This window comes from Urocampus carinirostris, chromosome 16, assembly GCF_059441175.1.
Source record: "Urocampus carinirostris isolate Australia breed hairy pipefish chromosome 16, RoL_Ucar_1.0, whole genome shotgun sequence".
Classification (NCBI taxonomy): domain Eukaryota; kingdom Metazoa; phylum Chordata; class Actinopteri; order Syngnathiformes; family Syngnathidae; genus Urocampus; species Urocampus carinirostris.
Genome location: NC_142364.1, coordinates 12569887 through 12595804, shown reverse-complemented (window position 1 = coordinate 12595804; position 25918 = coordinate 12569887). Strand labels below are relative to the sequence as shown.

At 42.4% G+C, this 25918-nt stretch overlaps 2 protein-coding genes across 3 annotated transcripts in view; one reads left to right on the top strand and one right to left on the bottom strand.

Annotated features, from left to right (window-relative positions):
* The window catches only part of LOC148350301 (glutathione hydrolase 1 proenzyme-like), a 57647-nt gene that overhangs the window by 1032 nt on the left and 30697 nt on the right, over positions 1-25918 (top strand). For both annotated transcript variants that reach the window (XM_088355827.1, XM_088355826.1), the window contains exons 2-3: positions 13125-13272; positions 22903-22966. In XM_088355827.1, coding sequence (XP_088211953.1) covers positions 13125-13272; positions 22903-22966 — 212 coding nt within the window. The remainder of the gene's footprint in view (positions 1-13124; positions 13273-22902; positions 22967-25918) is intronic.
* Positions 1-25918, bottom strand: part of LOC148350302 (leucine-rich repeat-containing protein 75B-like) — a 92244-nt gene that overhangs the window by 42480 nt on the left and 23846 nt on the right. The window lies entirely within an intron of this gene.

Here is a 25918-nt window from a genome sequence, read left to right as displayed (position 1 = left end):
TACCCACAATACGCATAGCAACTTCGGACAGAGACGTTTAGTTTGGACAACGGGGACGTGTACATTTAACGAGATGTGGCTGTCCGATGAACGATTTTCGCCCCATGCCTATAAGCTGTGCCAGGTAATTTATTGTGTGCAAGAAATATTTGTGTGTTTTTGTTTTGTTTATTCCTGATATTTCTCAGTGACTCGCTCCTTATCAAATAATGAAGTGATGTAGATAGATAGATAGATAGATAGATAGATAGATAGATAGATACTTTGTTCAGCCCCGAAGGGAAATTCACATTTCCAGCAGCATCCCTGAGCTGAGAACAATCGAGAACAATCGAAAATAACACGGGAGCTGCTGGAGTGGCTGCCATTCGTGACGGCGCCGGAAGAAAAGATTCAATTTGAATCATAAACAAACAAACAATTGAATCATGTACAAACAAACAAAATATTCATGTTTCAATAATCCCAAAATGTAATTTTTGGAGCAATCTTTATCTTGTTTTTTGGTGAAACTCGCCTTTTTGGGACACTGCAGATCTCGGGCCAGGCTCAGCAGGAGCTCGTGCGAGATGGGGTCTACCAGGTTGAGGAAAGCAGCGTTCTTGTATAAAATGTCATTGAGCGTCGTTCCCTGGAGTCCCAAATCCTAGGGAGAGAAGAGTGTTCAAAATGAGGTTCTCCGGCCAAAGACTTATCTTGTGGCAAGTTTAATAATCATGCACAGCAGAGATAAGGAAGCTCGGTAGGGGATTCATTTTGCCCTTACACTCATCAAGAGAGATCAGATTGAGCCTCCTTTAGTAAGCTTGAGCAATGAAATATAAATCTGACGCAATTATCAATACTTACCAATTCAAATGGCTCATTGATTTCCCGAACCATCAATGGCAGTCAATGAGTGAAGTAAGGATGTTTGATACCACTTTTTTGCCTGACAGATCCCAGTTCAGAACTTTTCAGTACTCACTAAATCCTACTTCAAGTACTGAGTCCATGAGTATGTTTCCTACACCAAACATCGGTAAAATTATACAAATTTTATAAATTTCCCCTGCCTAACCCATGGGTTTTGACTCTGTCCGGTATACCGTTTGTGTATCCTGTCCGGTATCGATCCCGTCTGTTTCTTCCTGTTTTGATTTCGGTCTCCAGTGTCTGTTATCGTGCCCGTCATTCTCGTCCTGTCTGATATCGGTCTCCAGTCTCTTTTATCTGTTATGAATCCTTTCAATCCCATTCTATCCGGTATTTACATCATTTGTCCGGTATCGGCTCGTGTAACTGTTATCGATCTCGCTGGTCTCTTACTTTCTGTTGTTCCACGCCAGACTTCTGTCTTTCTTCTTTCTCCCAGTGATCGCCGAATCACTGGCATTTTGTGTTAACGTGCATGACTGCCCCATTTCCTGTTAAATAAAAGCTTGTGTGAGATTCACGCATTTGGGTTCTCCTCCTTTTCCGGTTCTTGACGCTAATGTCATTGTCAAAAACAATTGACTTTAAAATTCTCCCAATTTAAATGTGTGACTAAAATAGAAAGTCATATTTTTTGCACTCCTTTATTGTAGTCATAAAAAAATAATAGTGGCCAGGTATTGGCCTGGGACTCGATGTCAGCATATACTTCAAATAAGCTTTTTTTAGACTGATTTCAAGATTACTCCACAACTCTTATCTAATCTCCTACACTGTGAATACCAATTGCTGATAAATAGTAAGTCATACAAATGTTTTGATATGTTTTTCAAATTCAAAGATCATGATACTAAAACAACAGCCCCAAAATCTGTCGTGGAGAGTACGGAAACCTTTTTTTGCGCGGCTTTCCTCTATCCTCCAAGTTGTTTACGTCACATATTTTCAGATCATGTTATTATACAAAATATTGACTAACATATAGATAGGTAGCAATTACGAATACAGTATTTTTCTCTTGTGATTTTTTTTTCAGGGATTCTGTGCTGTTGACTTTAAATTTGTTGGGTATAGAAAAGGTCAAATATGTTTGTATTTTATCTTTTTCTTTGTAGATTTATAAATATTTGAATCTATTTTTCCTGTGTTTTTCAGTGTTACTGTTTAAGTGTTAATTTTGCCTTATTTTGCCCCCTTTTAAGTCAATCATAATAATACATAATCAATGGTGATATAAGGAATAAAAGACAAAAACAACCTGAAGAGCCGTTTGGAAGCCGAAAGAGCCAGCTCTCCTTAGTGAGCCGATCTGATTTTCTAAAAAGGGTCGAAAATCTCATCTTTTCAACAGACCATTGGCTTCCCCGAAGATAAAGTATACTTCAGTCAAAGATGTCACCGCGGTGTTTCATGTTTAGAGTGCACACGCCAAGTTGAGGTTTTCCCCGCTACCCTCCACACTTGAAGAATTTGGCGACAGAGCGGCAAAATTATCAAACATGTTTGCTACTCAGCTCCACAGGCGCCGCATTATTTTACTCCAAAAAGTGCCTGAGTACACCAGACCAGAAGAAAAATGTCAGTGGCGTTGCACGCGGTTGGCGCTAGGTGTTCATGGGGATTAAGATTTCGGCTCGATATTAAAACCTGTTATAGATATCTTGTCTGTTCATAATGAAGTGACTGAACTTGATTGCAAATCATAATCGGACCAGTTATTATTTAGGGGAATAAGATAGCTCAAGCAGGACGTAACTCTGGGGACTAAAATCCTTTTTATCTGTTCGCTAACTTTAAATAGTGATAAATCACGGTTAAATATTGAGCAACACGAATATCTTTGCAGCTTGAAATATAGTGTAAGAACAATTCTGTACACTGTAATACCGACTGAAACGGGAGGGGTCGAGGTTATGTAATGCTCTCCGCGCTCCCTTTGAGGGGCAAGTAGAGGAGGAAAACTCCCATCAGCGTTTTCTCCTCCTCCGGCTTTTGACTTGATTTATTACACTGGACCTGGCCGGGTGTCCCTGATGGCGGGCTATCCTCCAGGCTTATTCAACCTCCAATATGTGTCGTTTCTTGCGGAGACACCAGCCACTAAAACACATTCACATCCAATTCCGAGGATTAATTTTTGGTCCCTTCCCAATTGTAATTTTCCGTTTATCCTCGTTTGGTAATGGTTATAATTTGGAAAATGCCCGTCTGGTAATTAGAAACTATTGAGAGAAAAGCAGACATATAAACTGGCTTTTATAAATTCGTTTTTTTCTTCAGTTTAACGGCTTTTGCTTATTGGTGTGCTGATTTACTCATTCATGAACTACAATCCATCAACCTGCAGTGTTTCCCAAAGAGTTTTGTGAGACCTTGGTGGTCAGGCAGTCCATGGGGAATATTCTGGTGCATTTTTAGAGTATAATCAAGGAGCTAGATTTATGACTATTGTGGGCTCTTGCAATCTATTCAATCAAAATTCACTAACAATGACACAGTATGTCAGAACCAGAACAGGAGGAGGACCCAGATGCGTAACGTTTCTCACACAAGCTTTATTTTACGGGGATGGGGCAGTCATGTGCGTTAACACAAACGCCAGTGATTCGGCCATCGCTGGGCGGAAGAAGTCAGGCAGAAGTCCGGCGTGGAACAACAGGAAGCCAGAGGCCGACGAGATCAATACCAGATACACGAGCTGATACCAGACGGACGGGGTCGATACCGGACAGGGCGGGACAGACAGAATCGATACCAGATACACGAGCAGATACTGGACAGACGGGGTCGATGCCGGACAGGACGGGACAGTCTGGATCGCTACCAGATACAGGAGACTGGAGACAGATATCAGACAGGACGAGACCGACGGGATCGATACCGGACACTGGAGACGAGTCCGATATCAAACAGGACGAGATAGATGGGAACGATACCGGACAGGATACACAAACAGGATACCGGACCAGACATGGGACCAAGTCACACATGTGCAAGTCTCAAGTAAGTCTCAAGTCTTCACCTTCAAGTCCCAAGTAAGTCCCAAGTATTTTTTTCTTGGGCAAGTCAAGTCACAAGTCAAGTCCCGAGTCTTAGATTGCCAAGTCCAAGTCAAGTCACAAGTCATAAAAACAGCGACTCGAGTCGACTCGAGTCCAAGTCACTAAGTCTCAAGTCCCCATGTCTGTACCGGACAGAGTTAAAACACACGTCTTGCGGGTGCAGAGGTTTGTTGACGGACTGACAAAGGGTGAGTGAGAGCACTGAGCTTAAATAGGAGGGAAGCCAATCAGTCAACGAGCCGCAGCTGGCGGCAAACGGGCGGGGTTAATTGAGGGCAATGGGCAACCGTGACACAGTAAACAAGTCACACACAACATAGCATGGTCAACGGGACCGAAGTTTAAAATTCTGCTCGTCATCTAATAACACTGAAAATAAGTTGTATTTCGATATTGATACTGTAATTTTTTTAAGATATTTTTAAAGAAATGTAATTAACTTTTCACTATCCTAAACTTTTTCTTTAATAAGCAATTTGAAATTTAAGCAACACAGAATCCCCCAATAAAAAAAACTACGGAACAAAATAAAAAAATAAAAATATTAAATTTTCAGCCCTCCAAAGAAACAATTAAATACAAAAACTTTTAAAGACAGTATTTGTGATTCAAATTTTAACCATTGTAGGCTGAATCAACACGGAACCTCTGAAAAACACACAAAAGTGTCAGAACCAAGACAAATGGTAGACTCAATGTCACGAACCAGGAGAGGAAACAGGAAGCGTAACGTTACTCACAGTTTTTTGGGGAGAAGAGGAATGAGCGCACACTCAATCCGGGGATCGTTGGTCGCAAAAGTGAATTGATCGGAACGAGGAAGTGTTCAAAATCAAACAGATCGGGACGAGAACAAAACACAGGCAAAAATCGAGATTCACAGGGCTTAGCAAAACAAGAGCAAAAAACACAGGCAAAACGGAGATTCACAAGGCTTGACGTATCACAACAGATATTAGCAGGAGTCTCGCAGACGCTCCGACACCAGGCGACTCACAGACAGCATTTAAGTAGTCGGGGAGCAATCTGTCAACGCGTTTCAGCTGGTGTCCATGGGCAGGGCCAATTGGGCGCTGTGGCAACCGTGACAACATGGCGCCACACAAAGGGGGCCAATTGGGTGCCATGGCAACCGTGACACTCAAACGCGTAACGTTTCACTCAAAGTTTATTGGGATATTGAGGAAACAAACGCCAGCGATTGGGTGTTCGCTGGACGGGGGAAGCAAGCAAGCTCACAGGATCGTAGCGTGATCGAAATGCGAAAGTGGGTATCCCGGGTCGGGAGATCGGAGCGTTGGCAAAACGGGTCAATAGCCGGAGCGGGAGATCAGAGTGTGGTCGGTGGTCAAAAACAGGTCGTTTGCCGGAGCGGGAGATCAGAGCGTGGTCAAATGGACAAAACGGGTCGATAGCCGGAGACAAACGGGAAATCAGGAACAGAGTAGATACAGATGAGGAGGAGACCGACCGGAGCCAGAGTCAACGTGCTTGCCTTATGTATTCAGAGGTTTGTTGACGGACTGACATGGAGTGACTGGAGTACTGAATTTAAATGGGAGGTGAATCAATCAGACAGCTAGCAGCAGCTGGTGCTTTACAAGCAGGCACAGGTGAGTGCAATGAGTAATCACGACACAAAAGTATAAATCAAAATGTGTAAACGATCATCAGTCTCTCCCGAATATTTGCACTTAGGAACACCGTGCTTTCGAGGCATTCAAATACTTTTATTTTCCAAAATTACTGTCGGATTATTTTACTCGTTAGACTCATTTTTCCTCTGACCCATTCCTGTGTTTTGCTCCCCCCACACCTCTCATCCTCTCCTCAGCAAACAAATGAGCACAGTGACAGAAACAAAACATGCTTTTAACAAAAGCGGATCAGAGGACTATAAAGGGTGCAAGCGAGAACACCATAGCGTTTGTGATCCTTTTTAAATGAGATATCTTGAATTTATATATATTTAAAATATTATCTTTTTTAATAATGCATGTTAATGAGACCCTGGCGGGGACAAATTAGACCCTTGAGCCGGCAGTAATTCAAGAGGTAGAGCGCTAGCCTTAGAACCGAAAGGTCGCAGGTTTGATTCCCGGCTCCTCTGGGTTAAATGTCTTAAAGTCCTTGGGCAAGACACTGAACCCCTTATGCCCCCAATAAGCAGGTTGGGACCTTGCATGGCTGATACCGCTCTCAGTGTGTGAGTGTTGTGTGAATGGGTAAGTGTAAAGCACATTGTAAAGTGCTTTGGGAGGTTTTCAATGTCTCTATAAATGCAGACCATTTACCCTGTCGGCACACCAGAGACCTAATATAGTATGGAAAACACTGACTTGAGTTAATTGCGAATCATACTCCCTTCTCCATCACTGACCCCAGTGACATTGATACCCACCAATTCTTGGCTCCCCTAATAAACATCTCAACCCCTCTTCCCCCAAACTAATTATGATCATAACTCTAAGGACGCACGTTGCAACATTATTGCTTCTTTCCTTATAATGGCTTTCACCACGCGAAAGCGACATATTCCATCATCTCAAGGTGATTATCTGCAAATCCTCCTGCCTCTCGAGAAGGCCGCCGCCGCACAGCGACAACAGTTTCATTTCTTTCTTTTTTTTCGAAATCATGAAGTATTATTGAACGCTTAACTCTCTCTTGTCTTATCATATAAGAGACGATGATCTGTGGCGCAGTGAGAGCCTGGAAAAGGATTTAATAAGTTTTGTTCTATCTTTAGTTCACTGGTTTTAACATAGGCATTTATTTTAAAGTCAAACAAGAACATGAAATTCAAACAAGCAAAGAATAGCTAACTAATGGCATGCTAATGGATAGCATGAACACACAATGTTATAACATTGCCAGGAATTTTTTTTACACAGTATTGATTTTAAGCAATTTACTGTAAAAGAACACATTGATTGGAATACAAAAATTTTAGTTCAACAACAAAAGAAAATCGACAGATTATTTGAATATTGAAATCTATTTTCAGGCCTTACAATACTACATTACTCAATAACACATATTCTTTGTCAGGACAGCCTGTTGTAAAAACAGACTGTCCTGACAAGTCATTTACAGTAATTGTAAATAATGAAGTAAAGGTGATGAAGTGTTTTCGGGATGGAGTGGGCATGGCGTTGGAAATAGGGTTTCATGGACAGAAGCTGGAAGAAGTTGAAAGCTTTAGGTACTTGGGTTGTGATGTGGCTGCAGTTGTTGGAATGGAGTGTGAGGTATTGCACAGAGTGAATCAAGGAAGCAAGGTTTTAGGTGCTCTGAGGAGAGTGATGAGCAACAAGAGTATGAGTATGGATGTTAAGAGGGGTCTGTATGAGTGTGATTGTGCCGACTGTGTTGTATGGTGCAGAGACTTGGAGCCTGAACGCACATTTGAGAAGGAAATGACATGTTTTTGAGATGAAGTGTTTGAGGAGTATGTTAAGAGTGACAAGATTGGATACATTGAGAAATTAAATTGTGAGAGACAGAACTGGAGTACTCGTGGAACTGAGCAAGCCTGTGGATGAGAGAGTACTCGGTTGGTTTGGACACATGGAGAGGATGGATGAGGAGCAAATGTTGAAGATGATCTACAGAGCAGAAGTAAATGGAAGGAGACCAAGAGGAAGGCCGCGATTGACGTGGATGGATCGTGTCATGAGTGCACTGGTGGAAAGAGGTCTGAATGTAGTGGAAGCTAGAGCTCTTGTTGGTGATAGGAATGAGTGGAGAGGTGTTGTGAAAGGATAGTGGGATGTTTGGACTTGTTCTAAGGGATGGGCAGAGCACCTGTATGATGCAGCAGGGGTAAACCAGTAAAAGCTGTCGGGCCCTGCTGTTTAACAGAGGAGTGTGTTGTGTCACCCTGACCCGAGTGACATGGACGCTTTCTTGTGTCCCGTTTCATCTGGAGGGACTTTCAAGAGTAAAGTATGTGAGATGGTACTGTTTTGAATTATATGCAAGGCTGCAGAGAGATTTGACTTATATTTAGATAAATCACTGTATTTTATTATTTTTAACAAATTATGGCTTTCGTGCTAATGTACATGGCTGCGCCGGTGACAGTATCCCAGGAAGTTCAGTGTGACTCGCATCTTTTTTTAGCTTCGAGCAAATAACAACTTAAAGAAGTTTACTCGTCCCACTCCTACTTGACATTCAGCTTTCAAGCTCTCTCTGCATCACAGCACTGTACGGCGAATGTGTGCCACATCAGCTACAGATGGGCCGGAAGTTGCTTTCAGGTTGTTGTTTTTTTGTCTGTCACTCTCCCCTCCCCACCTAGCATTGGAGTTTTCTTGATCAGAAGTGCTCCTGTCAGAGCACCCCGACTGTTCCCCGCCTTTGATCAGCGCAAAGCTACCAAGAGGAAGTGGAAAGCTCAAGCTGAGCTTTAAAAACGGCGCCGACTCTGTTCGGGTAAATCCTCACCCGCCCCTCAGTAGAGAGCACCGATTAAAAGCGTGAAAAGAGTTACACAATCTTGTGGATATCTGATAAGAGTCGCCGTATGTTGAGTCGGAGGCCGACGCGGAATTGACACAAAATGAGAGATTGCAGCAATGGAACTAAATCTTCAATCGATCTTTTTTCTATTTCATTGATCTTCAAATTGTTTGTGCTCCGAACGCAGAAGTGGGTCTTCCGTAGCGAGCGATGGCGGTGTCAGGGACGGAAAAAAAAAACAGGTCGGTAGCCGGGACTGGGAGAGCAATGCGTGGTCGGAAGCGAGTCGTAAGCCAGAACAGGAGAGTGGATGTAGTCGGGGACAAAAAGAGGTCGTAAGCCGGGACGGTAAAGCAGACGTGGTCAGGATCAAAACAGGTCGAAGCCGGAGACAGACGGGAACAAAAAAACGGGACAGGTGGGAGTCAGAGTCGAAAAAAGTCTTGCCTAGTCTTCACTGAGGTTCGTAGACGGACTGACAAAAGGGGACAGACAGGACTGGGTTCAAATACTGACCGGGAGCCAATCAAAACCTGCGACAGTTGGCGCCAAATGAGCGGGCACAGCTGAGTCACATCAGTAATCATGACACATTCGGCTGATTTATTTTCTCTAAAAGGCATTGAAAATATTAATCTATTGTTTAAATAGTTGTAGAATAATTGATAAAATTGATCTAATATTCAAATGTGTTTACATACATATAAATATAGATTACTGTTCATTTACACAGTACAGAAATTGACAAAAAACAAATGACTGGGTTTATAGTTAAAAAAGAAATTCAAGCTCCTAACTATAATGGAAGTATAATGTATAATGGAAGCATGGCTACTACAACCTGGGTTGTTTTTTCAAGCATCCCTCACAGTATAATTAGCAAAGGCTTTAATGACTGGAATGTACAGTATGTTCCCTGCCGTTTCATCGGGGTGCTCTAAGGCAACAACAGTATTTACAGCAAAAAGGAAAATCCTAATTTGCGTCAGAGGGGCTTGAATTTATGCGCAAAACAGCTTGCTAATATATGCCCATAAACAATTACTACTTTATTATGTGCAGGCCTTAGAGGAAAAAGAAAAAAAAAACGAGCATAAAATATGGGGGGGACTTGTTTAGAAAATCTCAACATTGAACATTAATACAGGGATTCTCATTTGCATTTTCTTCTTATTTCCAGAAACAATATGCGAACGCTTGGCACATTGAGATTTTAAGTCATGCAAAACGCTCTTAGCATTTTAATGCTGTCTCGTTTTCAATGTGTTGTACTTTTGTTGGCTCACTGGATGAGACCCTGTGTTCTTTCCGCAATTTAAAAATGAATCAACAGATGCTTTATTTTATTTACGCGCCGTCGAAGCCTCATTAAACTGTTCTTAATGAATCATAGAGAGTAAACGTAATCATATTTTTGTCAGAACCCGAACTGACAGTGGACCCAGAGGCGTAACGTTTTCACACAAGCTTTGTTTTACTGGAACGGGGCAGTCATGCGCGGGAACACAAACGCCAGCGATTCGGCTATCGCTGGGCAGAAGAGATCGAAACCGGATAGGACAGATGGGATCAATACCAAATACCGGACAGGGCCCGATCAATACTGGATACACGAGCAAGATACCGGACAGGGCTGGACAGACAGAATCTATACCGGATACACGAGCAAGATACGGGACAGACGGGATCAATTCCGGAGACTGGAGCAAGATACCGGACAGGACGAGACAGACGGGATCAATACTGGAGACCGGAGCAAGATACCGGACAGGACGAGACAGGCGGGATCGATACTGGAGACTGGAGCAAGATACCGGACAGGAAAAGACAGGCAGGATCGATACCGAATCCTGTTGACTGGAGCAAGATACTGGATAGGATGAGACAGACAGGGTCGATACCGGATACTGGAGCAAGATACCAGACAGGACGAGACAGGCGGGATCGATACTGGAGACTGGAGCGAGACTAAACAGGACAGGACTAAACCCGGACTAAAAACCCCAAATTTCCCAGAAGTATGACAGTGCGGCTTATCTGACGCGCCTTATATCCCAACTGAAATTTCTGGCCAATTTCCTTAACTTTGAGGGGGATCATGACTGATAAATCCAAAGAAGAACTAAAAGAAGAATTACCGTACTGTATTTTCTGAACAACAAGGCACACCTAGAAACCCAAATTTCCCAGAAGTATGAAAGTGCGCCTTATCCTAGGTGCCTTGTGTCCCAACTGAAATTACTGCCCAATTACCTTAACTTTGAGGGGGATCGTGACTGTTCCACAATCTACACAAAAGAGCATTTTTGTTTAAGATAACAAATCGAAATTTGATCATTTTGTTGAGAACAAACCCAAACAATTGGATTTTGTGTTAAACCCAGAAAAATGAGTCGAATGCACCCAGATATTGGGTTGTTCGCCATGAATGAATGAATAACTAATGGCTTTTACATTGGGAATTTTAAAAAGGGAGAACAGTTGAATGTTTTTAATCACAACTTTTTGGGGGAAAACAAACCCAAACTCACCAAAATAAATTACGTTTGAGACCTCTGCTTTACAGTATGTTCAGTTTTGGTTAAAGGGGCTGTATGGAATTTTGAACTTTTTAACGATCTGCCGCCATCTCCTGGCTTAATGTCATGATTTCAGCATTTATCAGCTCATTCATGATGCACGTGCCAGTACAAGAATTTCTTAGACACGCTGGTTCGTATAATTTTGGGTTGGCGTTTGGACTATACTTGAAATAAGCTTCTTCTTACTTTCACCATTTTCATGCTAAACTAACAAATAGATAGATGAAAAAAATGTAGGGACGAGCATAAGGTTACTCTCCACCTCACCAACTTCCCCGGTTCTTGCTACCTAATGTGTTCTTCAGCCGAAACATTTTTGCTAAAAGATAAAAGCAGATAGCCTTAGTGGAAAAATGCTTGATATTCAATGTTGTTTTCAAGAATTCAAAAGTGTTTCGATTTTGAGTGAAGTGTAAATGCTAAAGATTGTTGCCATTTTTCTCAACAAGTCTACCTAATCATTTGACCACGTTGCTCTCTGGTGGATTTGATTTGCTTTTGCATTTCTTCACCCTCATGATTAACGGCACCTGGCAATGGTTTGTTTGGCATTGTCCTTTAAAGCATCATCGCCCCATTGGGAACAGGTGCATGCTAAACCTAAATAGGGTACTATGAAATAAGTATTAGTGCAAGGATTACGTATCAATTTTGGACCTTTATTATACGCCATGCAAAAAAATAAGATAGCGTTCCCACTTTTCCAGTAAAAATAAAAATTAAAAAATCACAGTGGTTAATTGCAAATATATTCATGGTCCTGAAAAATATATGATTCACACTGGATTTTTTTCTTTTGGTGTCGAACGTGGGTCCCGCGTGCACCAGGTAGCCCTCCAACTACTGAGAAGTGGTTCTGAAAGTAGCTCAACAGCGACATGTCAGTGCGAAGAGTGTGTTTTAGTGGTTGACTGAGCCTATTTCAGGGTTCGTACAGGTGCTTGAAATCCTTGAAAATGTTTGAAATGCAATGATGGTGTATTTTCTAGGTTTGAAAAGTGCTGTCTGACTTGATAAACCACACATTAAATATAGAAAAATACAACATGTCTGCTTGCGATTTTGAATTTTTCCTTGCCCTCATGTGGGTTTTGGATCAGGGGGTGGTGTAGCAATATTCTGTACTTGTCAGTCCGTCAAAGAATCTCTGCACCCGCAAGACGTGTGTTTTGACTCTGTCCGGTATCCTGCTTGTGCATCCTGTCCGGTATCGATCCTGTCTATCTCGTCCTGTTTGATATCTGACTCTAGTCTCCAGTGTCTGGTATCAATCCCGTCTGTCTCGTCCTGTCTGATATCTGACTCTATTATCGGGTATCGACTCCGTCTATCTCGTTCTGTTTGATATTGGACTCCGGTGTCTGGTATCGATCCCGTCTGTCTCGTCCTGTCTGATATCTGACTCCAGTATCTGGTATCGATCCCGTCTGTCTCATCCTGTCTGATATCTTACTCCAGTCTACAGTATCTGGTATCGATCCTGTCTGTCACGCCTGTCCGGTATCCACCCCGTCTATCCGGTATCTGCCTGTGTATCTGGTATCAATCCTGTCTGTCCAGTCCTGTCCGGTTTCGACCCCGTCGGTCCGGTATTTGCTCGTGTATCTGGCATCGATCTCTTCGGCCTCTGGCTTCCTGTTTTTCAACGCCAGACTTCTGTCTTACTTCTTCTGCCCAGCGATCGCAAAATCACTGCCGTTTGTGTTCAGGCGCATGACTGCCCCATTCCCGTGAAATAAAGCTTGTGTGAAAACGTTACGCATCTGGATTCTCCTCCTGTTGTGGTTCTGACAGATAGTCCTTAAAAAGTGCTTGAATTTGGCCGTAAAAAAGGACCCTGAGTTGTGCATTTTTAACACATATTTAATAGAGGAAATATTCTTCAAACTTTTTAAGGACACTGCAAACGACGCACCCCACCTCGAACAGTATGTCTTGTTTTATTTGTACCCTCAGGGTCAGGATGTTCGGAGTGTAAATCTAACCTTTATCAGCAGACTTTATTATCTTGTGCGCTTATAACAAAGTTTCAAGTGTGATCAAAAGAGACGAAAAAGCTGTTTAAAGACCCCCTTCCCCCTTGACTTGCCTTTCTCAGCAGTTTGAGCACTTCGCCCGCCTGCTCGGACCTGCGCTCCCGGAGAAGTCGCTGGATGTCGCGGATCCAAGCCACCCGCTTGACGTACGGGCTCTGGTCACGTTTGCGCAGCACGGCCGGCAGCTTGTCGGACTTGAGCATCAGGGAGGTAAAGAGCAGATCTCCGCCTCCTCCTCTCTCGCCTCGCACCTCCGCTTCATTCCTCTGCCGCCGTCTCTTGGTCCGTTGACTTTCCAAATGCAGACTTCTCTGCCTGCTCAACTTGGAGCCCATCACTCTCGAGAGAGCGCCCAGTGACACTGGCGCTGCAAAGTGCGCGTGAAGGCATCCATGCTTGTGAGAAAAGTTTGTGTAGCGCCCGACGCAGGGGGGAGATGTGAGCGGTCCGCCACTCGGCGCCTGTAGTCGACACCCCCTTTCGCGCCCCTTCTTTTCCCTCGCATCCCCGCCGCACGCGCTTTGCGCTCTCGGCCAATCGGATCAGCGCTTGACAAACAGCTGCTGGCCTGACCCTGCGCGACAAAAACCTTTTCCTCTACAGCAGGGATGTCAAACTCAATTGCACAAGGGGGCGTAATTCAAAACACACTTAAAGTCTCGGGCCAACCAGGATAAACATTTATTGAACACACTTAAACTGAATGTTTTTGGAACACAAATATGAATAAAAACAGACAAGAATATTAAATTTAAACCTTAAATCACTTATACAGTATTTATTATTTTGCTGTGAATAAAAATATCTAACATTCAAATTCCTTTGCTCCTATGTCAATTTATATATCAAAAAAAATTAAATATCCCAAAAGATTTTGCTCTCCTTAATATATCTCCTGTCAAAAGTAGAAATATGAAAATGCTACACAAATTATTTTGTAAAAACGTCACAACATTCTGAAAACAGGGAGCCTGATGTGCGGAGACGTTATAGGGCTAGAGATGGGAGGGAGTGCTTGCACTTTATGCATAGCTCCACCCATCCCTCCCACTCACCCAATCAAATAACTTTAAATTCTCTTCCGGTGTTTTGGCGTATTTACAATTTTTTCCGTGGATTCATCAAAAAGTATCTGAACACAGATTATATAGTGAACTTTTATATAAAGGATTTTTTAGCGTTGTACAGCCAAAACGAGTTTTTTTGTGTGACACCTTGACTGTAAATTGTAGTGAGACCGTGCCCTATATATTCTCAAAAGTACTGTTTTATAATTCACTTTTAGTTTGGATTTGCGTGTATCTGAACAGGATTAATGGCTTAAGTTTTGAACGAGATGGAGAAAATTTGCATGCAATTAAATTTGTCTCTGAGCCATAGGTACTCATAGAAGGAGCCATATATGGCTCGCGAGCCATAGGTTCCCGATCCCTGGTATATTTTTTGGTTTGAAATATTTAATTGACACTATTAACAGCAAATAAATAATGTGAGGTTTGAACAATTTTTCTCGACAATCTTAACAGCAATTAAGCATATTCACAATTTCGTTATATCTGACAATATGACGTTTTAACAATATTTCCGACATTTTTAACAGCAATTAAACACACAATTTCATAGTATATGTCATACATGAAGGAATAGGTACAGTGACTAAAACGTCAGAATATAATAATAATAATAATTTCCTTGTATTGTCATTCTGTGTAACAATGTACACAGAACGAAATGTCGATTGCACCTGACCCGTTGTAGCGAGCCGATGCAGCCGCAGCCAACAGAGGGCGCCGCCGACCACTTTTTAAGTCTTAGGAATGACTCGGCCGGGGCGCGAACCACCGACCTCCCAGTCTCAAAGCGGGCGCCTTACCATCTAGTATGTTGTCCAGGGATGAGACGACATTGTTCATGTTGACGGGCCATTAATAACAATAAAGTAAAATGGCCTTGCGGACCGGATATGATTACATGGCTGGCCGGACGTGGCCCGCGGGCCAGGAATTTGGCTCATGTGCTCTACAGTATTAGTCAGGAGTAGGGATTGACCGATAAGAGTTTTTTTTAGGACCGATGCCCATTATTAACTGATATTTTGAGCCGATATTTTTTGCTGTAAAAGCTTAAAAATCGTCTTTTTTGTCACAAGCCAGAAACGGAGACAGGACCCAGTAGCGTTTGTTTACTCAGTTTTATTGATAAAGAGAAAGAGCAGTGCTTGCTTCCACAATCCGATGATCAATGGATACGGGTAGCAGGTGGCTGGAACGCGGAAGTGGCACTTCCGTGTCGAGCGAGGATAATAGTAGGCAGCAGGGATACTAGTCACTAGCCGGGACGGGAGAGCAAGGGCGGTATCGAGCCCAGAAAAGAGGTCAACAACAGATGTCAGGCAGATATGGCAGAACAGCTCGGGATGGCAGAACAGGGCAGAAACAGGTCTGCAACAGGTATCAGGCAGAAGAAAATGAAAATGTCGGAAGGTATGAGCTTGCCTAGCTGGAAGCATAGGTTCGCGAACGGTCTGACACCAGTAACAGGGAGCCGGGGGGTTGAAAAAGTGGCAAGGAGCCAATCAGTGACCAGGGCTGTTGGCGCCAACGGGGCAGCAGCAGGAGCCCCGAATCAGTAATCATGACATCTGTTGTAAATTTAAATAACACTTAGATAGTTCTCTTAAACATTTTACAGTGATTAAATTAGAATTTTAACACAACTAACATGACTAATCTTTCATGCAAACAAAAAACTAACCGTGCAGGAATTAAAATTATGCTCAGTAGCAACTCTTATAAAGGCACATTGTCACAGTTGCCAATTAGCCCCGCCCGTACGGCACCAGCTGCGGCTCGTTGCCTGATTGGCTTCCCTCCTATTTAAGCTCAGTGCTCTCACTCACCCTTTGTCAGTCCGTCTACAAACCTCTGCACCCCCAAGACGTGTGTTTTGACTCTGTTTGATATCCTGCATGTGTACCCTGTCCGCTATCGATCCCGCCTATGTCGTCCTGTTTGATATCTGACTCCAGTCTTCAGTGTCTGGTATCGATCCCATCTGTCTCGTCCTGTCTGATACCTTGCTACAATCTCCGGTATCCGGTATCGATCCTGCCTGTCTCATCCTGTACGATATCTCTCGCCAGCCTCCAGTTTCCGGTATTGATCCCGTCTGTAATCATGTGTTAAAGTCTACAAACAGTGAGTGTCACGACCAGAACGGAATCAGGACCCAATTGCGTAACGTTTACCACAAGTTTTACGGAAAGAAAGAGGAAGGGCTGCGCCCACGATCCGGTGCTCGCTGGACGCGGTAAGCAGGTCGCTCTAGCAATCGGATTGTGATCCGAATACAAAAGTGGGTCTTCCGTAGCGGTCGATGGTGGTGTCAGGGACGGGAAAACGGGTCGATAGCCGGGACAGGAGAGCAAAAACGTGGTCGGGGTCAGAAACGGGTCGTAAGCCGGGAAGGGAGAGCAGATGGGGTCGGGATCAAAACAAGTCGTAGCCGGAGACAAACGGGGAGATCAGGAACAGGCAGGTGGAAAATCGGGAGTCAGGGTCAAAAAGGCTTGCCTTGTATCAACAAAGGTTTGCAGACGGACTGACAACAGAAGAGTGACAGGACAGGGTTTAAATAGGGACAAGGAGACAATCTGATGAGCGGGCGCAGGTGATTCCAATCGGTAATCATGACAGTGAGATTTCAAGGGTTTTGCTCAGAAATTAAATTAAGCTGGCAGAGGATTTTCCCATCAGCAAAAAATGGTTGATTTGGACCTAATAATCTCATTATTTAGTTTAAAAATTTAAATTGAAAAGTCTTTATGATGTTGGAAGTTTGGAAACTATTTTAGACTAAATTTCATTCGCATTGGATGGGCTACACACAATAAAAACAACTTTGGATTTGTTTGTCCAAACGGAATCATGTCTAAAACACAATAGACAAGATTTAGCCCAAAAAATGCAATATTTGTACCTTCTTATATTGGCACTGCATTACTGTATGAGAAATAAACACATGGTCGGTAACTGTCCTTGGCTTCCCAGCCAATGATAAGCAACAATTCCACAGCTGGAGCAAAGGGGGGAGCAAATAACCGTAAAATCCTCTACTGAGCAAAAACTCATAAAATTGCTTATCGGCCTCATGAAATGAACTATTTTCATTGAGCACTTCTCACGGGAAGGAAACAAGCTTGTCAGCACTGTTTGGTTTTAACGATTGAATGATTTAGGTGTAAGTCAGAATTCAAATAGTTATAATCACGTTTATGACTTGTTTTTCTACTTTTTTAAATCCCGTACAGAAGGTTCCTATGATGTTGATGTTTTCTGTGCCTGACAAAAAAGGAAGTTTGATTAGCTTTATGCAAACAATGCAAAAAATCCCTTCCCAGCTAGTAGCTTGCATCAGAGATAAGATCTTCAGCCTGAGCCCAACCGAACTCGACTTAAAATGTCAATCATTATGTTCGGGCCGGACTGGCTTTAATTTGTTATCATAAATCACGTCTCCTCCTCCCGAGTCCTCACAAATATAATAGAAAAAGGCGGGTTTGCTTCGGGCTCTGTCCTGCAAATCTGTTGTTTACCTTAATAGTGTCATGCTTAGCGATAAAATAATGCTGACAGGCATCATTGGCAAACAATGTTTTGAATAGAGTTAACGACTGATTGTTTTGTTGTAGTACAGACGCTGCCCTACTTACGAACGAGATTCCGGACGTAAGTTGAATTTGTACGTAAGTTCCTTCAGTGCTATATTTTGTATGTTTAAGGTTTATACTGTATAAGTATGTTTGAGGCTTGTATAAGTAACCTGTATTGATTTGTACTAAAAAGTAAACATTTCATAAAATAATATCCTCTATAAAAAAAATAAAGTTGAGTTTAACTTACTTTTGGAAGATGCGCTTCAAGAGGTCCTCCTGTGTGGTATAAAGTGGCCGAAAAAAAAGCGTTGTGACCATTTTCTCAACCGCATCAAGCTTTCTTATTCCACTTTCATTTCAAAAGAAATGACTTGCCTCTTCTTTACACTTTACACCAACCATATTGAATGGATGCAGGAGATACCAAACAATAAAAATGTCAAAGTTCTTAGCGCACTGGAGATACGATATAGTATGTTTACACATGAACTTGGAAGAGAAAGCTGGATTTCTTCGGGGTGGATGCTAGGTGGGCTCTCAGAGCGCCAAACGTCGGTAGCGGCGGAAAGAAGCACTAAAGTAATGTCCTGTACTAAAAAAAATGTGCAGTTAATACAAAATGTAATTAACAGCAATGTCCGGGTATTTTTCGACATCCCCAAAAAAATGTTCGTATCTACTGTTTTATGTAAGTCGAATGGTTGTAAGTAGAGAAGCTTCTGTAGAAGTAAAATTCCATCTTTGAGTACTCAGGACTACACAGTTCTACCTCGGTTATAGCGGTTAATGGGTCAGATCCCCCAACAAAACGTAAAAATCTGCGAAGGAGTGACATCCCTTCATAAAATCCCCCAAGGGTCAAACTTACCTCGAGAGGATGTCCTTACTGACTAAAAGTATACGACTATATATAAATAACAACTTATAGAACTACAAATAAAAACAACACAGAATTCCAGTTGAATGAATGGTCTTTATTTTCATTATACAAAAGTATAACAAAATTGGAGGGATTCAGTATAAAAAAGTGATATAGAGAGCGTTTGGCTAGCTCCATGCTGGGATCAGGTATCCTTAGGTTGAACAAGGTCTCCGAGATGGTTCAAAAAAGCATCTACGAGATGTAGCCCCAGCTAATCTTGCCCTTTTGAGATACATGCTCTGCAGGTCATCACCATTTAACTGCTGTCTTTTGACTTTCCTCAGAGTCCTGTTTAATTTATGAATTTCTTTTTGATGTAACTAGCCACTGAAATAGTAGCTGTCAATTTAGCCTTGCGTCGCAGTTTGTTTTGGCTGGACACATTGACTTGTGTCCCCACCCAACAGAAAACCCTCCCCAACCTGTGTCACGGTTGCCATAGCGCCCAATTGGTATCCCGCCGTGTGGGGTTAGGTTCTGTCATGGTTGCCACGGCGCCGAATTGGCCCCACCCATGGACACCAGCTCAAACGCGTTGACAGATTGCTCCCTGACTACTTAAATGCTGCCTGTGAGTCGCCTGGTGTCGGAGCGTTTGCGAAACTCCTGCTAAACTCTGTTGAGATACGTCAAGCCCTGTGAATCCCCGTTTTTGCCTGTGTTCTTTGCTCTTGTTTTGCCAAGCCCTGTGAATCCCCGTTTTGCCCGTGTTTTTTGCTCTTGTTTATCCAAGCCCTATAAATATCAGTTTTTGCCTGTTTTGCTCCTGTTTTGTTCTTGCACCGATCTGTTTGATTTTGACCACTTCCTCGTTCTGATCAATCTACTTCCGCGACCAGCGATCCCCGGATCGAGTGTGCGCTAATTTCTCTTCTCCCCAATAAACTGTTTACACGATTGGGTTCTGCTTCTTATATCCTGTGCTGGTCCTGAAAACCTGCCCCCGTGATAGCATTTACTATTTTCTGTCCGCTGCTGAACACAATGCAAGATATATTGATATCAATGACAATAAAGATAAGCAGTAAAACAGCGCTAACCGAAGCGCAAAATAGCGCGCTGTCTCGATAATACACTAACTCCTGTTGTCCATAGTGGGTAAATCAGGAGCAACACTAATAATTTGATTGCAACATTTAACTGTGATGTAGAATTTAATAGTTTATGATGTGTTCTTTTATATACCTTTGTAATATATATTATTAGAGAATGTAATTGTCCTTGATTGAAAACCACACGAATCCTCACTAAAACAATGTCTTTCGGTTTAATGGGTAAATATTTACCCATAGATAGCACGTGTTTCCTTGCCAGGATGGCTGAGCTCAAGGATGAATCCGGGTGTAGGCGTTGCGATTCGATACCCGGTTAGCGCGTCAGTTCGCAATCTAAATCGCAGAGAATGGAGCGTGCCATTCTGCTCTAGATCCCACTTTGGTTTTATTTTTCTTACCCACTCTCCTCCTCCCACCGTGGCCTGTCGGCTAATCTTCATTCCCGGTGAGGAGCCGCATCATTTAGTGTTGACAAGTTGGACGTCATGATACCAAAGGCACGTGTCGTTTCGCCTAATGGAGAGTTAATATTTGACACAGACAAGTTGAAGCGTCTGTTCAGATTAAGCGCCGTAACACAGCTGACTGCGGATCCCACGCAAGTTCTTAAATGATTGATTCAGGGTCACTGTGTTCTTCTGGGCAATCTGATCTGTGCCCAGACCGAAACGTTTGGGGTTTTTTCACTGTCACAGTGAAAATCTGAAATGCACGAATTTTATACTTCACGGTTCACGGACCCTTGAACCACCTGGGGCGTAGGGGCACCACTTCCTGTGCAGTTTTTTAGGGTAGGGGTTTGCTTCCCCACATGAAACAGTACTCCTTTTCATGGTTACCAGTGGCAGGATAAGCCTCCTGATTTGACTTGGTAAATAATACTACGATAACTATTTCTACTATTACTAACTAATGCTGAATACAAATTGCAAAATCGGTAAAGATTCACAGTTCACTGATCCCTTAACCAGGGCACCACTGAAAACTGGACAGCTTTCTCTATTGCTGACTCTCCCTGGTCTGTTTTTGCACCAGTCCATTCCTTGATGTTGTCAGCCCAGTTCTTTTTCGGTTTTCCACTCTTCTATATTACTGATACTATTAATAGGGTTACTACATCTTCTAACAAGACTAACAAAACAAAACTACAATACTTCTTGAACCCTTCCTATCACTGCTGTGAACACAACTATGAGTACTACCACCATCACTACCTATAAATCCTATAACTTCACCACTTTTGTCTCTTACTCTTAAATACTATAACTTAATCAAACTGATATAAACATGTTTTGGTGTACTACTTTTGCTCAATAATATTACAAATTTTTAGGATGATAATTATATTGTGATTAAAAAAACTTGTAATACCATTAATTAGATTAAAACTACTGTGATTACAGTGCTGCAAATACTAACAGAAATACTATTACTTTAAACAATAATTAATACTATTATGGTTATTGTGTTTATCATGAATGCAATTTAAAAGTACGCCACACTGCACTGTTACTTAAAATAATGTAAATACTGCATTTCAACTAAGATAACTACTCCTAATACTACTATCATTACAACTAATGTTAAATTTACAAATCATAATACGATATTATGTTCAATTCTACTTTTTGACAGACCGATTCCAATAATAATACCCAAATCTTGAGTAATGTTTAATTCCAATACCTTATACTCATATCATTCATGCATAAGATTCACGTTCCTTTGCGAAAAATGTGATTTAACCTTTATATCCCCCAAAAATCTCCCTGAAAAAAGGTTGGCATTGGTACCGCTAGCAATACCTGGTATCAGAACTTACTCATCCAAAATAATATTAATAATTATATAATTCAGAGGTGGTGATTATGATAATTGTCGGGACCAGAACGGAAACAGGACCCACTCGCGTAACGTTTCTCACAGTTTTATTGGGAAGAAAGGAAGGGATTGCACACACACTCCGGTGGTCGCGGGGAGCAGGTCGCTCTCAACCCGGAAGTGGCACTTCCGTGGCGATCGATGGCGGTGTCGGGGGCAGCTAAAATAGGACAGTAGCCGGGATAACGTGGTCGGGATCGGAAACAAGTCGAAAGCCAGGAGAGGAGAGTAGATGTGGTCAAGATCAAAAATGGGTCGTTATTGGGGATGGGAGAACAGACGTGGTCGAGATCAAAACAGGTCTTAATTCAGGACGGGAGAGCAGACCTGGTCGAGATCAAAACAGATCGTAGTGGGAGACAAACATGAGAAAAAAAAAAAACAGAACAGGCGAAAAAGGGCTTGCCACGTAAAAACAGATTCGCAGACGGACCGACTAAAGAGGACTGACAGGACAGAGTTTAAATACTGACAGGGAGCCAATCTGTCAACAAGCTGCAGCTCGCGCCACACGGGCGGGGCCAATTGGGCGCCATGGCAACCGTGACAGATAATAATAATGTTGTTATGAATAAACGCGACTTCTACTAATCCAACTGAAACGTCGATGGTCCTAGTACAATGATTGGATTATCCTAAATGATTACAATGGTGCATCTAATAGTTGAATACTAATCAAACTAAATACTTTTTGTTCCCCTACTGTTCAGATGTCATTGCTCATGGATCCCTTAACCGCAGGGTCGTAGGGGAACCACTTCCTAAGGTGTGTCTTAAGCAAGTACAGCCTGGCAGCACCCATCCATCTCCAGGCCGTTTTTCTGGCCAGAGGTTTGCTCCCCCACATGAAACAGATAGTACCCGCTCTTCAGAGAACACCCGTACCTCAGCAATGACCAGTCGCGGCGTTTGTGTGACTGGTAAATTGAATTGATGTAACACCAGTACTACTCCATTACTTACTTCTACGTACTAATATTTTCAACACTACTACGACAACAACTCTCATATACAATTGGAAATGATGACTACTTGGATATATTAATACCGATAGATATTGCTACTATTACAACTAAACCTGAAAAGCGACAGAAATGGGCAAATGCTACTGAAAACGAATCCAACCGGATATGGTTTCCTGTCACGTTCGAAATGATGAATTATTTTCAATTTGACTGCGTCACGCGAGGCGGCGTCAGTGTCCTTCTTGTGATCGTCTTTCATAATTGTGTTTAACGGTGGGCCGGCTCAAGCTTTTACGACTCCAGCGATAGTTACATATTGAAAAAGACACAGCCAGCTAGTGTCGCATATCACCTGGTTTGCAGATCGCGGCCAACATAAGGACGAGGAGCAAGCTTCTTCTTGCGGGGAACCCTGAAGCAAATCAAGGTAAGACATCACGCTCGAAGGTTGTCAGGCAATTTAATCCTGCACTGTGTTCAGTTTAGCAGAAAATGGACAGAATGTTCAGGTAACTGGTTCAAATTCAAAGGAAACAGATGTAAAATAGTAATGGAACAGGATTCGTACGGTGCTTGAAATGATTCTGGAAATTTAATGTTTTATTTCGACGTAAAAAGTGCTTAAATTTTGGATGAGTGCTTGTAAATGCTTAAAATGGTTGCCATGTTTCTCAGCATTCTGACATGATAGACCACATTAATAGAAAAAACATAAAACAAGTCTGCTGAAAAATGACGCCAACACTGCTCTATGGTAGCTTTGCCTTGCCATTGCATTTATTCTTTCCTCTCAATTAACGGTAGCTGACATTAGTTTGTCTGAAGTTGTCCTATGACGCGTTATCTTCCCCTATGGGTCCCGCTCAAGAGGACAGGTGCAATGCTAGACTGAAACAGAGCACTTCGAAATATGTTTTAACGAAAGGATTATGTACATATTGATTGGAGAAACGGATTAGGAACCATGCAAAATATTAAGGTAGCATGTCCAACTGTTAATCTGTAATGAGAATAATTTACTGCAACTGAAAATGTAAGCTACCTATTGCGTCATTTTTACCCAGCATATTTATGGGGAGATATTTGCCTTAAAAAATATTGACATGCTAAGTGTTCTGATGCACGAATATATTTGCGATTTACTCAAGATCTAAAACATGGTTACCGTGGATCCTTGAAAAGTCTTAAAAGGCGTTGGATTCCATTGTATGCACTGTTTATACTTAGTAGGGCGGTGGGAATGGTGGAGCTCATCCCAGCTATCTTCGGGCAGTGGGCAGGGGACCCCTGAGCTGGTTGCCAGCCAGTCACATGGCACACAGAAGCAGACAACACATTAGCCCATTTATACTAGCCAATTAACATGACATGCATGTTTTTGGAATGTGGGCGGAAACCGCAGTGCCCATAGGAAACCCACACAACCGAGAAGGGGAGAACATGCAAACTCTACAAAGGAAGGCTGCCTGCTGTATTGAACCCATGATCTCAGAAATGTGCCACTGACGCGCTAACAACTCAGTAGCCGTGCAGCCCCGGCATTGAATTTATTATTCTAAAAGTAAGGCCTTAGTTGTGATTATAACGTCCTAAATCCAATTTTCGAAAGTCTAAAAAATGTGGATACATGATAAGATTTTTATACATTTGAACTAAAAAAAAATCCAGTAGTCAATTTTCATGCATCGTGGTAAACGGACTGCATTTTTATAGGGCTTTTGATCAGTCGCTTAGAAAGCGCTTCACAAATCACACTACCCATTCGCACACTTACACACGGATAGATCATGATAGAAATGCTTAAAATATAGCAGAAGTGTTCTTTGGAATTAGTAGTTATCTGCCAGTATTGACTGTGGATCCATGATGTACTGTAAAAATCCTTTTGATTTATTAGTTTTCTATGTCTAAAACTTTGGAGAATGTCATGTTTTACAAATGAAAAGTTTTGAACTGGACCAAAATGTGTTTTATATAAAGGTTAGAATAAACATTTGTTTAAAATAGCTCCCAATTCACGTGGTGTTTTTTTGTTTTGTTTGGCTTTAAAAAGTATTTAAAAAGTCTTGAATTGAACGTGCTGTCGAAACCTGGTAAAAATCATATTTCTTGAGAAATTCAGATCCCAGATTTGCTAAATACATGATCAACACCAGATTTATTCTTCTAATGGTAATAGGGAAATACAAACGTTGGCTTTGAAAGTCCTTAAAAAGTGCCTTAAATGTGCCTTGAAAAAGGTGTATGAATCCTGATGGAATTACAGCGGCATTTTGTTTCTGGATTCCTATCCAATATAAAGTAGTATAAAGTCAAGCCATGTTTATTTGCATATGCCTTAATCACAAAGAGTCTCAAAGGGCTTCACAGACTACAGACTATTATGACACCATCCCCTGATCTAAAACCTACATGAGGGCAAGGAAAAACTCAAAAACCTCAACATGAGGAAAATGAAGAAACCTTGAGAAGGGACCGCACATGAGGTAATCCCCCTTCCAGGATGACCAGGCTACAATGGATGTTGCAATAACAAATAATAAACAGTAGAAATGACCCAGAATTTCTGGGAGTGCTTATGTGGGAAGATGGATGCTGCAAAGCCCATGAAAGGAAAAACTCCAAGTATCAAGAACTGTCACGGACCAGGACAGGAAACAGGAATGAAAACCCAATCGCGTAACGTACTCACAGTTTATTAGGGAGAGGAAGAGGAATGCGCGCACACTTGATCCGGGGATCGATGGTCGCGGAAGTGGATTGAAATCAAACAGATCGAGCCGAAAATTTCGTAGACGCTCTGACACCAGGCAACTCGCAAGACCACGTGTAAGTGGTCCGGCAGCAATCTGTCAACGCGTTTCAGCTGGTGTCAGTGGGCGGGGCCAATTGGGCGCCATGGCAACCGTGACAGAACCTGGCGCCACACGGCGGGGACCAATTGGGCGCCATGGCAACCATGACAAGAACTGGTCCAACAGTGCAGGGACAAGGGATGGCAGACCTGGCTATTCCCAGTGGAGGTCGGGTGCAGGGGCTCCCCAGTACAGTCTGTATGGGACACATTAACAACTCTGGGAATAAGTGGAAGGGAGAGGAAGGCAGCTGTCCATAGGGTGGGGGAAGAGTAGGAGAGAGGAGTTTAGCTGGGGGACCAGGAGAAGATGGGCAGTGACTGGCCATCACTGCCGGCCCACCAACTCGAGGGCGTTGTGGTTTAGGGTCTAGACTCCCAGTGACAGTTGGACACCACCTGATGACATCTTCTCCTGGTTGAAGGCTACAGTCACTGTTTGAGTGACTGCAAAGTTAGCACTGATTAGGAGTATATTTAATAGATTTACCTTTATCTTTACTCAAGGTTGTGTTAATTCTTATG